The 13,526-nt window shown below is 38.2% G+C and overlaps 2 protein-coding genes across 3 annotated transcripts in view; both read right to left on the bottom strand.

Annotated features, from left to right (window-relative positions):
- atg7 (ATG7 autophagy related 7 homolog (S. cerevisiae)) overlaps positions 1 to 2,721 on the bottom strand; it is a 44,722-nt gene extending 42,001 nt beyond the window's left edge. Inside the window, exon 1 of one of the 2 annotated variants that reach the window (XM_035388526.1) lies at positions 1,914 to 2,721. The gene's annotated coding sequence lies outside the window, so the exon portion shown is untranslated. The other variant, XM_035388527.1, reaches the window with a different exon arrangement.
- A 2,136-nt stretch (positions 2,722 to 4,857) lies between these two features.
- hrh1 (histamine receptor H1) lies at positions 4,858 to 12,981 on the bottom strand. Its single transcript, XM_035387414.1, has 2 exons — positions 12,825 to 12,981; positions 4,858 to 7,233 (listed from the first exon to the last, which is right to left on the bottom strand). The coding sequence occupies exon 2, from the start codon at positions 7,121 to 7,123 to the stop codon at positions 5,540 to 5,542; it is 1,584 nt and encodes a 527-aa protein (XP_035243305.1). The 5' UTR covers positions 7,124 to 7,233; positions 12,825 to 12,981; the 3' UTR covers positions 4,858 to 5,539.
- Positions 12,982 to 13,526: the final 545 nt, after the last annotated feature.

Raw genomic sequence — 13,526 nt, 5'->3', positions numbered from 1 at the left:
GTATAGTGCAGGGAAGTAGAGTAGGGAATGCTCCACATCAAGAAAGACAGCAGATGCAAGAAGTGCATGCTCCATGGCAATATATGTAATATAAGTCCTATGCAGCCCTAAGTATAACTAAAGCTGATTTTTTTTTTTAAACAACTTATGCAATTCTCCTAGCCCCCACTGCATTATCAGTGTAGTTTATATAGGTTTTCATTGCGTAATCTGGTTCAAAGTGCTTGGTTTGTTGCTACTGTTACTATTGCAAGGACACTGGGTGGCAGGCTACATTGATGTACCTTGATCAATCTATGACACTCTATAACGACAGATCAATAGTCTATCATGACATTTTATTACCTTGTTTCTTTGAAAAGAAGTACAAGGAGAGGGAGGGTCTTTATAATAATATATGGCAAGTTGCTATCAATTCTGCTTTGTTACAAATTATGACAGAATGGTTGAGGACAGATGAATTCATAAACTTTCACGGGACGGGGTGACTTACCCTGTTTGATTCATTGGTATAAATATTTGTAGCACTTATCAGTATGTCACATTTCCATTGCTACACTTCTGTATTCTGCATCTTTTTTGGACTGAATGCAGTGTGAGATCAGGAAACACCATGAATTTAAGCTTTATGGACCGACAGCCTCAAGTGCAACAGCAGCAATTTGGCTTAGTGTGCAGGTCCTGTTTCTGATAGTAAACTCTCCGACAAACATCATTGCAAAAATGCTAACAAATGTGTAAAAGAACATGCATCTTGTATGGGTACATCTAGGGGCCCCGTCAGGGATTTTGAGTCTCTTGCCAAGACTGCATGTTGGGCCCCACCACTCCATGAATCCTCAATATTACAACACATTGTTTGAGGACCCCTGTCAATCAGGGCCCTTAGAATTATCCTAGCTCCCCCTGAATACACCCTAATGCCGTGACCATTATGTCAACTTGAAATATAACTTTATACTACTACTATACAACTTTACACATCCCTAACACCAGGTGTAATTATTTCTGTTTTCAGAGCAGCAGCTCTGTTCTAGTTTGTATAGTGTAGTTTAATGCTCATTAGGATAATTTTGCTTTGTATAATTCAGTTTAATGTCCAATGGGACAGCTGACACGTTGTCAATTAAGTCCGCACTACTGCAACTCTCGGGACTAGTCTTGTCTCCACTATGGAATTAATACACTTAAATCCATGATGTTTGCACTCTAACTCGCTCTGAAAAGGAGCGTCTGAGAAATCGTTGATCAGAGAAATTATCGAATCTCTAGCTATATTGAAACGTACTGATTTAAGAATTACCAAATATTAGCTTGTGAATGTCACATGACTTCCGTTCATTCACAACAGAAGCACAAAAAGCTATAGATATAAAATTGCACGCATAAACCGAAATTATTCGCTTTGTTTTACCAATGAGGTGATCGATGCTACATTTATTAATGCAACAACCCAGCATATAAAATGTGTGTTGCTCCAATACTTTTGCAACAGTTATTGCAATGAAACCTAGCCATAATAGCCATCAACTACACTTCCCATTATTCCTCCACATCACGTGCGTACAAGTCTTCTGATTTTGAAAAATATAGCTGGCAAGCAATCAACATAGAACCAAATTCTTACGTGTCGGAGGAGCAACTAACAATAACAAAAGGCGACAAAAACAGAACCAAGTGGTACTGCATTACTAGGTAGCTAATATTAGCTAGCAAACCTAAGTAGCTATGTGTCGCTTTTAAAAAAACGTGCAATGATCGATAAGAAAGGAAGCATTCGTTGTAATAACAAACAGTATAACGGTCACTCTGCTTCCACCAAAAAAAATCACTTAGTTGCGCAGAATCTACAAGCGCTATATGTCCCAAAACTTGTAATGAATTCTTCTGCATGTGTATTTACTGTAACTTACCAAGACCTTGCTTCCTGATTCGGTGACTGGCCGTGTTTGTCAATGACGTCCGACGTAGATATGTACGTTGTGACGTAATATGCAGTCATGCGCTTAGCGAGAAGCGTGTGGCTTGAGGAGGTGTCGCACGACCTCAGCTTGGAACTACAGCAAGTCGTGCTATGTAGCTTACTAGGAGTGACCGATAGCGCATGTAGCTAGCCCTAGCGAAGTTGTGGAACTAACATTATCCGAGTTGATTTACTATCACGACCAGGGACGTTTCAATCATACATTTAATAAAATTGTAAAACCAGCTGCATTTTCAAGGTTAAATAATGACGGTAGCCAAATAAGTTTGATAAATTATCACGTCAGACATCCCGGCAGCAAGGCGCTACTATGATAGCACTTTAACAAGCAAAATACAGTTTAGACATGTTCACGGTGCCATCGTCATTGAATAAAATACAAAAAACCAGAATAAAAACAGGAACACAAAAACCACGAGGCACGAAAAAACCGACAACAATCTATATGCACCACTCCTTTTCATGCTGACGCCGAGTAACGACAGTTTGCTAACTGCCTAAGCCTGAAGTCCCCCCACGCCTTTAGCGAACACAAACAACGACGTGGGAACGGGGAGAGCCATGTAACTCTTGCAGCACTGACCAGGCTGGCAAACTGACGTCTAGTTATGTCTGATACCAAATGATTATCCATGCAACGAAATCTCTGTTCTGTTCGTTTTGCCTTTTTGAGATTGTCTGCTCTGAGAATGTCAAGGAAGTCAATTCTTTCCACAAGATGCGAAGTGGACTTTCTAGTTGGGCCACATTTCAAGCACTGCCGATGATGCCAATACAGCCAGCGTCTGTGGTACGGCTCGCTTTGTATCTCTAATAAAGTTCGTGAACCATGACGATCTCTGTGCTGTACTAATGAGGCAAATATTGTGTGTGTCGTTTATTTAGGAATGATAGTTAAGGACGATGGTTTCCCTTTAATGTGTCTCGTATTGATTTGGCTTGTAGTCTATGTCAGGGGCCCTCAAACTCACTCATGCCGCCCAGATGTTTAAGCTGTTTTCTATTCAAGCCACACTTGCAACCCCTTAAGTTTGACTTGCAGGTCAGATTGTGTTTTAATGAATTTAAAATACAAAAATGCAGGACTCATGGAGAGGACAATTCTAAAAAAGTGAATGAAATAAGTAAATAAATAAAATCTCCTGGCTGCAAGGACAGAAACGGGGAAACAGGTCTTAAGCAATGCTCTTAAAATTTTTGTAAAAATAATATATATATATATATATATATATATATATATATATAATCTTGACCTGTAAGGTAGCACAAGGCACTCTGTGTTCAAACCAGCCAAATAACATAGCCTACAGTAGCAGTTTAGTAAAATGGTGAACATAACTATATCTAAACTGAATAAAGAGAGAAATACAATCTCCATATTCTGATAGAGACTGAGTATCCATTTCTTGGATTCAATAAATAATCTTGAAATTAATCTTTAATTTCTGTAGTCCCATACTCCCATTCCTTGGCACTCTTTATTACCTAGATAACAACTTTAGAATTATTGTAGCATGCTTTACGGTTTTAGTTAGCTTTATGGATACTAGCGAGCTATTCGACTCCATGAGTTATTTTATGTATTATTGTTTTATAGGCCTATTTGATGATGATGATGATGATTATTATTATTATTATTATCATCATCATCATCATCATCATCTGCAAGCTCACTGAATACAATGTAATGTAAGGGTGAGGTGTAAGAGGAGGAGGAAGAGGAAATTTTGGAGAATCTCTGGTCTATGTTTATAGGAATGTTATTTTCCATGACCATATTTGTCAGCTAAATCCAACAGTGAAACTGTTATAAATAGGACTAGGTTACTCACGCATGATGAGAGCTAACCCTGATGATGTTTTTGTTTATACTGGAATTCAAAGAAGTCTGTGTAAATTGGGATTACATAAACATGCCAATGTGCACCTGCAAATTTTTAAACAAGTTTCATTCAATAGTAAAATCACTTAAGCTGGGATAAGCATAGAGTTCTGTGGAAAAGTATATGCCCTATTCCTGATTTTGTTTATTACTGCGAATTTTTCACACTGAATGGTTTCAGATTGTAGACAAAGGGAACCTGAGTAAACACAAGATACATATTTTAAATTGTTATTTCATGTATTTAATTACAGTTATCAAGCATCCATATCACCCATGTGAAAAAAGTAATTGCCCCCTTAAACCTAATAACTGCTTGCACCACCTTTGGCAGCAATAACTGCAACCAAATGCTTCCGATTATTTGATATCAGTCTTTCACATCGCTGTGGAGCAATAGCCCACTCTTCCTTGCAGAACTGCTTTAATTCAGACAAATTGGTAAGTTTACGAATATGAAATGCTCGTTTCAGGTTCTGCCACAATGTCACTATTAGGTTCAACTCAGGACTTTGACTTCAATTTGTTCATTGGTTGATTGAATAACTAAGGGAGCAATTCTTTTTTTCACATGGGTGATATGGGTGTTTGGTTACTTTTTTCATTAAATGAAATAATAATTAAAACGTGTGTTTTGTTTTGTGTTTACTCAGATTCCCATTGTTGTAATATAACATTTTTCAGATTGAAGTGTGACAAATATGCAACAACTGCATCTGTGTTGTGAGTGAGGGTAATCAGTGGTAATAGGTGGGGGATAGAATCCATATAAACTGGGTGGGCGGTATTGAAACTAGGATTGCCACACCTGCTTCCTTGAAAGGTTCCACAATACTGGGCTTTCTGCGGAACAACAACTTTCGAACAAGTTAATGTTACTCACTCTTCATTGGGGGAAAGCACTTTGTGTTGTGTGTGTGGGGGGGGGGGGGTGTTGGGGCAGATCAAAATGTATTTAAATGACAACATGCAATAAAGGTCGATATAACTGTTTGAGGTCTAAGCTCATTTATGGATTTTTTATTAACACCATCTATCACAAAAGCTGTATTTAGTCTAAAATAGAAAGGTATTGAAATGTTAATTAATGTGTCAGAGCAGTCCCATCTCAAATGACATTTAAAGGTTGTAAAGTTCTTTAGGCCAGTTTAAAAAAAAAGAATAATAATGATGAACTGATGCAATGTGTATGATATCAGTTTGAATATGATTTGTTTTGTGTTTGTTTTCAGTTTTTTTTTATTTGCCCTTCAGGCATTCAAAGAGATTAATCATCATCTCATTTAAATTTAGTTTGTTCTGTACTTAAAAATACAAATGAGATCATTCGAAAAACACTGAACATAGAATACAAAGTAAGTATATTATTTGTGTCAGCCCATCATTTATACAAATAATAACATTTTTGAAGATGCATTGCATCCTGGGTGCCTTAGAAAATAAGGAATTTAAATAACCTTAGGGATTAGGGATGATCTGACATGGATAAAAGCGATTCATTGGAATATACAACCTACAAAGCATGTTACTGCTGTAAGCAGGTATCATGTTTTATTTTTATGATAAGTACAATGAGATATTACAACCACAGTAGGCATGGAAACGAAGAGAATGATGATCGGCAGGACACACAGCTTCTGCATTGCAAGTTCAGCTGCATGCTTGACCAGTCCTCACAAGTGAATGTGAAGTATGCGTTTGAAAATCCGTTTGAAATTGTCATTGCAGAGCGGGTAAATGAAAGGGTTGAGTGTGGAGTTGAAGTAGCCCAGCCAGATGGTGAACATGTGGAGGTCGTGATGAATGCAGGTCTTGCAGAAGGCCATCACCATGAAGGTGACAAAGTACGGGATCCAGCAGACCATGAATGCAGCTATGATGAAACCCAGCTGCTTGGCTGCTTTGCGCTCTTTCCGGATGCGAAGGCTATGGATGCACTGCTTGGACTGCGTGCAGAACCTCTGCCAAGATTGCTTCAGTGTCACCGCGTTCGCCGAGTCCAGCTTCGGCTCAGCCTCTTGAGGCCAAGGGGAGGCCACTGGATGTGAGAAGTCGTCATTACATAAAATCGAAGCATAGTTTTGAACATCGGGTAAGTGTGTTATCTCACAGACACTGACTACAGAGTTCGGCACTGACAAGTTGCAGTCGTTCAGTGACAAGAACATTGTTTGGACATTGTCATTGTCTGACTTCAGGAAGCCAATGGGCAGGGATGTCAGTTTCAGAGGAGTGTCAGGAGCTGCGTGGTCTTCTTGTGAAGATGGAGTGCACTCTCCTGCCTTTTTCACTGGTGTTTTATGTTTTGTGACAGTGAAAAATGTAGCCTGATGGAAACCTCTGTTTGTTTGTTTTTCCACCCAAGAGTCATGCATTTGTTCTGCAATAGCATGCTTTAAGTAATATGGCTGCTCTAAGCTGTACTGATCTACTGAGCCTTCAGCATTTGTATAAGCTGGTAGAGTGCTATGTTTCCTCGGTGGAATATCAGAAATCCCACTTTTGTCAGAGAAGCGGATGGTCTTGTTGATGTCGTCCCTTTGCTGGTAATGTCGCCTCACAGTCTTGTAAATCTGTTTGTAAAACCATAGCATCAGCAACGAGGGGATGTAGAAATTCAGGACGGCCGTCAGGACTTTGAACCACGTGACAAACTGGAAGTCTGTGTCACATTTGTTTTCCACTTCTGGTTTCGGGCCAGCTTCAGAGAAGGCCCGCCAGCCCAAAATTGGGATGATCCACATCATGGAGAGAAACCAGGCCCCTGAGATCATCATGCTGGCTCTGCCCCTGGTCCGATATTTGAGGTACCTGAGGGGCTGGCGCACAGAACGGTAACGATCCAAGCACAAGATAAACAGGCTGAAAATGGAGGCGGTGCTGGCAACATAGTCCATTACCAGCCAGAATTTGCAAACTATATGGCCAAGGTTCCACTCGTCCTCTAACAAGTAGACCAGGTTAAGAGGCATCACTGTGGCCCCGATAATCAGGTCTGCCACAGAGAGACTCACGATGTAGAGGTTCCCCACTGTGTGCAGTGTCCGTTCCTTCTTCACGGCATAAAGGACCATGATGTTCATGATCACTGTCAGCAGTACCACTGTGCTAAGAAACAGTCCAAGGAGGACACTGTTTATTTGGTGTTGGAAAGAGACAGTTGAATTGGTATATGCTCTCCCTTCAGGATCAAACTGGTTCTTCAAAGTGTTGTTTGATATACTGTCCAAAAAGAAAATTTTGGATGAGCTTTCCATTAGTGAAATATCCACCTCGTGAAATAGCTCGTTCACATGGTGTCACTTGTGGATGGCCAAATGCATCCTGTCTTGGATTTTTTGTTTTTCTGGGACCTCCTGAAAAATACCTAAAAAAAAGGAAGTACAACAATTTAGTGAGACAGTAGTCATCATGTACCCATATAAAAAAAGCTATATATACACACACATATACAGCTGGTGTATGCATTTTAACTACTGATAATTGCTCTGCAAATGTGTAAGACCCATTAAATAGTTTCCAACTAAAATCAATGTGCTATGAAAGTTGTGTGGCGAGTTCACTATCTAAATGTTAAACACTATGTTTAAACAGACTGTAAACTGTAATAAATCTACCCCTTAAGTTAAACCCCCAAGGAGTCATATGTTTTGATTTAGAAGAGAGCCCTGAAGAGAGGGCAACTGTCAAAGTTCTTTCAGTTGTCCTCCAGTCTGGTGTCTCCTCATTTTGATATGAACACAGAAACCATAGTTGAATACTAAATACATTAAATACCATTCACATACATGAATGTTAAATAGTATGTTTTATATATATATATCCCTTCATAATTTTCCATCTTTATCAATTACTTATCTGCAACGTTCAGTTTGTATAGAATGAGACTATAATAGGGAATATGTGACAGAGTATTTGAAGCATTCTCTTTTTCTTAAAATGAGCCTATGTGCCTATGAATTTCATGTGAATTAATAAATCATTGTGTGAAAATTACTCTGTAGTATTAAGAATAATTGTAATCAGTTATCCCTAACAGATTATACATGGAATTATATAAATTAATGAAATCACTGTGGCTACAAAAGAGAAAGGTCACACTCAGCAGTCCCGAAGATATGAGTCCTTTCTGTTGCTATGGGAACCTTCTGTTAGAGACACAAGTGACTCCAAGCTTACTTGACTACTACTGGGGTACTGGGGAGTCAGACAGTTTTAATGATTAAATTTTTAGCCCGTGTGGTCTAATCAAAAGTACGTTTGAGATTCATTCAAGAGACAGAATAATTTCAAAAACATATTTCATAACGGAAATTGAGCTCTAATAAATTTATATTTTCAAGATTATATATATGTGTGTGTGTGTATGTGTGTTATGTAGTCTCTGGACAAATTATGGAAACTGTGCTTTAGTTTAGTACTCTTAAAACTTTTATCATTGCTCTTTCCTCCTTTGTTGTTTTTGAAGTGACCATCAGTAATATAAAATTAAGCATACAAGCCAAAAAAAAAAAAAAAAAAATATATATATATAGACAGGTGACAAATGAAAGTAAAAACCAACATAAAGTGTCTTAGTAAGGTGTTGGGCCACCATGAGTCACCAGAACAGCTTCAATGCACCTTGGCATAGATTCTACAAGTCTCTGGATCTCTGCTGGAGGGAAGGAACACCATTCTTCCAAAAGATATTCCCTCATTTGGTGTTTTGATGATGGTGGTGGAGAGTGCTGTCTAACATGTCGGTCCAAAATCTCCCATAGGTGTTCAACTGGGTTGAGATCTGGTGGCTGCACAGGCCATAGCATATGATTCACATCATTTTCATACTCAGCAAACCATTCAGTGACCCCTTGTGCCCTGTGGTTGGGGACATTGTTATCTTGGAAGAAACCACTCCCATCAGGATAGAAATGTTTCATCTTAGGATAAAGGAGATCACTCAGAATAACTTTGTGTTGATTTGCAGTGACCCTTCCCTCTAAGGGGCCAAGTGGACCCAAACCATGCCAGGAAAATGCTCTCTACAGCATAACAGAGCCACCGGACCCCCTCACTGTAGGGGTCAAACATGCAGACCTGTACCATTCTCATGGTGTACCCCACACATGCACTTGCCCACTTGTCGAGAATATGGTGAAGGATGACTCATCTGACCATATTACTTTTTTCCTCATCTATGTACACCTGCATGAAAGCATTAATTATGTTTCTCCATTATTTATATCCCACTTTAAGGAATTTACAGGTAGCTGAGCTGGAAGAACAATTTTTTTATTCTAACCTTTTTTTTTGCCATTTTTCTCCCATTTTCTCCCCAATTTAGTCGTTATACCTATTCCCCATGTGTATCACAGTCCTGGTCAATGCACTATCCTCTGTCAGGAGGATCCTCTGTTATCCTCTGTCAGTCTGAGGAGGGTGTAGACTACCACATGCTCCCTCTGATACATGTGGAGTCACCAGTCGCTTCTTTTCACCTGACAGCAAGGAGTTCCACTGGGTGAGCGTAACGCACGAGGAGGTTCACGCTATCTCCCCCAGATCCCCTCCCTGCTGAACAGGCACCCCAACCAACCAGTAGGAGTCGCTAATGCAATGAGCAGGACTCATACCCTCACCGGCTTCCCACCCGCGAACACTGCCAATTGTGTTCGTAGGAACGTCTGACCAAGCCGGAAGTACCGCTGCCGGGGATTGAACCCGGTGCTCTGTGGTGGTAGGCGAGTGCTTATACCTCTACACTACCCAGACGGCCCCATTTTACAATTAACTTTTGAATCTCAAGATTTTTTCCTTGACCGATAAAGCTACAGTATACATTTAATCAAGTATATTAATTATTTGATGTGTGAGCCTTGTCCAATTACAAGTTTTAGTAGAGCAATGACCTGGTCCACTGCTGCTGACAAACAAACAGACAACTTACATAATAAAAGGCCACAGGGTCTTACTGATTTTCTTTTCTGAGTAATGTTTTCTTTATCTCTAAAATAGTTACAGGCACTCCCTTAATGACATGTTATCTTTAAGTGTGTTTTTTTTAAATTTATTCAAAAAACATTAGTAAGGAACAAAGGGAAACAGTAAATAATCAAATTTATTAACTAAATTACATCATAATATTGTTAATAAACTACAGCGAGGTTATTCTGATACATACCTTCAGAAAATAAATGATTAAAGAAAAGCATCAAAGAAAAATTGAAAATGATGAGCGCAGTCTTCAAGCAAATGTATAATTTTAATTAAAAGCATGGTGCCAGCCAAGAGAAACTACCATGATAAGATCAACTGTAAAGACTGCATGCATGTGTCGGTTGTGTATGCTGTGCAAGTAGTGCCATTGCATAAATTTGACCTTCAGTCTTGTGCACTGAATTAACAACATACAGTATGTAAATGCAGATGCAAAATACCATATCAAATGTATTATATAAATCATTGAGCACTGTGTGAACTATTGTATGTTTAGGAATATTTGGAAGTGTTTAATTACACTGAGAGTTGTCAATGCATGGAACAGGTTGTCACATCATGCAGTGGAGGCGGAGGCCTTGAGCTGCCTCCACTACATGACGGACACAGCTTGATGCAGTGTTCGATACTGTAGTTTATAAGTTAATGATGAGTCTTGATGGGCTCAATGGCCAGCTCTCATTATGCCATCTGTGTTCATGTGAAGATACAGTACCTTTCTAATTGTACCCTTCTTGTGTTACAATGCAGATGGTTGTTTGTAAGGATTACATTACACTTATTGATTACAAGTTGGCCTCTCTTCCTTACACTTATTGACTATAAGTAGTCCTCTGCTTCATCTTGGTGATACCACATTTTGTAATCTTGAGAGTAACAATGATCTTCTCCAACTACTGTATATCACTTATATCACTCTAGATAAGAATGCTGATAAGTGATTGCCATGTAATGTAATGCCATAAAAACAACTAATTCCCCCACAGCAGTATGTATCTGGTTATGGATTAGTATCTACAATAAACATTCAGAAGCCACAATTTCATTAAACACCCTAGTTTTGATTGATGATATTGGTGCCATTTTGACGATACCAGGTTTTGTGAGTAAATAATCAAAATTAATTGTAGAAATGTCTTCACAATTTGATTTCAGAAATACTTTTCAGAAAAGAATAAGTGTGGGATATGGCCACATTAAATAATTATGGTTAAGACAAAAAAAAGATCATAAATATTCCTACAGTTTAAGCCCAGTTGTCTTTGTCTTGTGTTAATACACACATTTCATGTGAGAAGTGTACAATGCCAGAGCTCTCACATTTTTATTCTGCCAGAATGGAAATGAATTAAATTGGGGTTAATCAGATTTAAAAAAAAAAAAAAAAAAAAACTTAATCAATATCCTACCTATATTTAAGCTTTTAAATAATGTATTTTTTCTTTTCCCTAACAGTTCCGTTCACAGTAAACAATCCATCAGTGCAACAAGTGAGTTTACACGAGACTCTGCCTCTTCAAAAGCTCTTGGCTACCAGCTGGATTTCAATTGTGTTCCAAAGGTTAGCTCTCTGGAATCAACATTTTTATATTATCAGTTTCTGCAAATACATTTATTATAGAGCATCATTCCAAATATTTGTATTTACTTTGGATATAGAATTGAAGATAATTTCCCATTGCTCTCATTGAATTTATAACACATATTTGCATCTATGTACTACAGCCACTGGCAATAACTTTAAATAATGAATAGCATGTCCCATTTGGATGTATGCCTTGGGTGGAAGAAAGATACTTATGTTCCACTTCAGGAAAACATGACTGAATGCTGCAGCAAAATATAGCTACAGGTGTTTTATACAGAATGGAAATGAGGGCTGAGGGCATTTTGGTTTAATTATTTATAATGAAAAACAGACACATGCAGCAATTGCCTTGACATTTTCACTATTCACACACAAGATCTATAGCTTAGATATTCCATTGGGATTTTAAAATATTCAGCTGGCTAATGGTCCATGGCTTGTTGTCATGTTTGAAACCAAAATCATAACTGAAATGTCCCTCATGTTTAAATTGGGATTCCCATATCTTAGATAAAAAAAACATGAAAGGTAAATGTTATTTGTATTTTATTGCCTCACATAGGCTCGCGAGGGCCATCTCTGTTGTCACCAAGCTTCTGTCAACAACATTGTAAAAGTAAATCCAGATAGTTCATTACATTGTGATTAAATGCTTGTTATAACTGATGGAAGGTATGCACTTTACAAGTTTATACATGAAACCACATGCCCTAAGAGCGAATATCTACAAGGTAAATGATAAACACATCTTGCGTTTCTCACTCTATACATTTTAAAGTGATTTGAAAGTCCAGATTCAGATACATGTGTTCTACACAAATTTGAGCAATCTCTAGTGTCACAGCTCTGCACAACATGAATACAGACTAATACCACTCAAAGGGGATCTGCCAAAATGAGTCCTTTAGCAAGATCCTGTTTGAATTATACACTGAAGTGGCCGGCAAGGAATGCGAGCAGTATAATACATCAGAAACAATTGTTTTTTTTTTTTTTTTGTTTTTTTTTCAAAGCGGAACCGTTTTTTTTTTTTTTAATTGTTCGTACAATGTTAAATTACCAATATCATTAACGTGAAAAGCATCACGCAAAACGAACGGGCTACATTAGGTTTCCCACACTGCCGACACCTGTTGAACAAGCTACACATTCAGTATGTACAGCATCGCATATTAAGTGTCTAAGAACGCAATAACTCTAACATAGCAATTTCTTAAAAAACGTTTATGCCATTTATGTCAAAAACCCTCGGATTGAATTCAATCCTTAATAAATCAAAAACACTTGTAGCTCGCATTGTATCTCTCGTGCATCTGTCAATATATAATTTATTCAACCTAAATACTTCATTGCGCACTTGACAAAAGTTGGACATACGCGATAATACTCACAATTTATTCCAGTTGAATGACCATACAAATCCCAGAAAAATCAACTGACGATAAACTATGCAGTCTTGAAACTTGCTGGAACGGAGTCGAGACCATCCGATCCGGACAGGACAACATCGAGTATGTCAGCATCAATGCGAAAAACGTCAACTGGTTCAAGTAGGCTACACTGAGATTCAAGGCTACGAAATGTCGTAGCTACTGTAGGCTAAACGTTCACACCCACTTTCGCAACGACCCACAGCTCATAAAACGTTCCAATGTCCTTTTAGTAAAATAATGGTTTTCCTCCTTGTATCTAATATGTATACAGGCAAGTCATAGTCATTTTCAGCAATCCTTATTTTACATGACAATCGTGTTTTATCATGTACGGTGCGCCCTTTAATAATTTGAACCTGACTAATTTTGAATAATAGTTGCGCGTTTTTGTTTTTTTAGACAATAATTGCCATTATGATTCTGGGCACAAACAATGCTTGACCTGCCTCATCGATGTTAACATTATTAAGCTATTCGGGCAGTATTGTGTGCTTTGTTTAAAACCTTTGGTAAAACCAGTAATACAAGTGTTAATCAGTTATTCACAAAATATTCTGCGTGAGAAAAAATGAAGCATAATTTGAACTTCTTTGGTTTTTGAAGGCACGCTTCTAAACATTGTATGTAAGAGTGTCATGTTTATTGTCAGTGGTACATTTT

Source organism: Anguilla anguilla, chromosome 13, assembly GCF_013347855.1.
Source record: "Anguilla anguilla isolate fAngAng1 chromosome 13, fAngAng1.pri, whole genome shotgun sequence".
Lineage (NCBI taxonomy): Eukaryota > Metazoa > Chordata > Actinopteri > Anguilliformes > Anguillidae > Anguilla > Anguilla anguilla.
The sequence above is the reverse complement of the archived record's forward strand: the minus strand, read 5'-3'. Positions and strand labels throughout refer to the sequence as shown.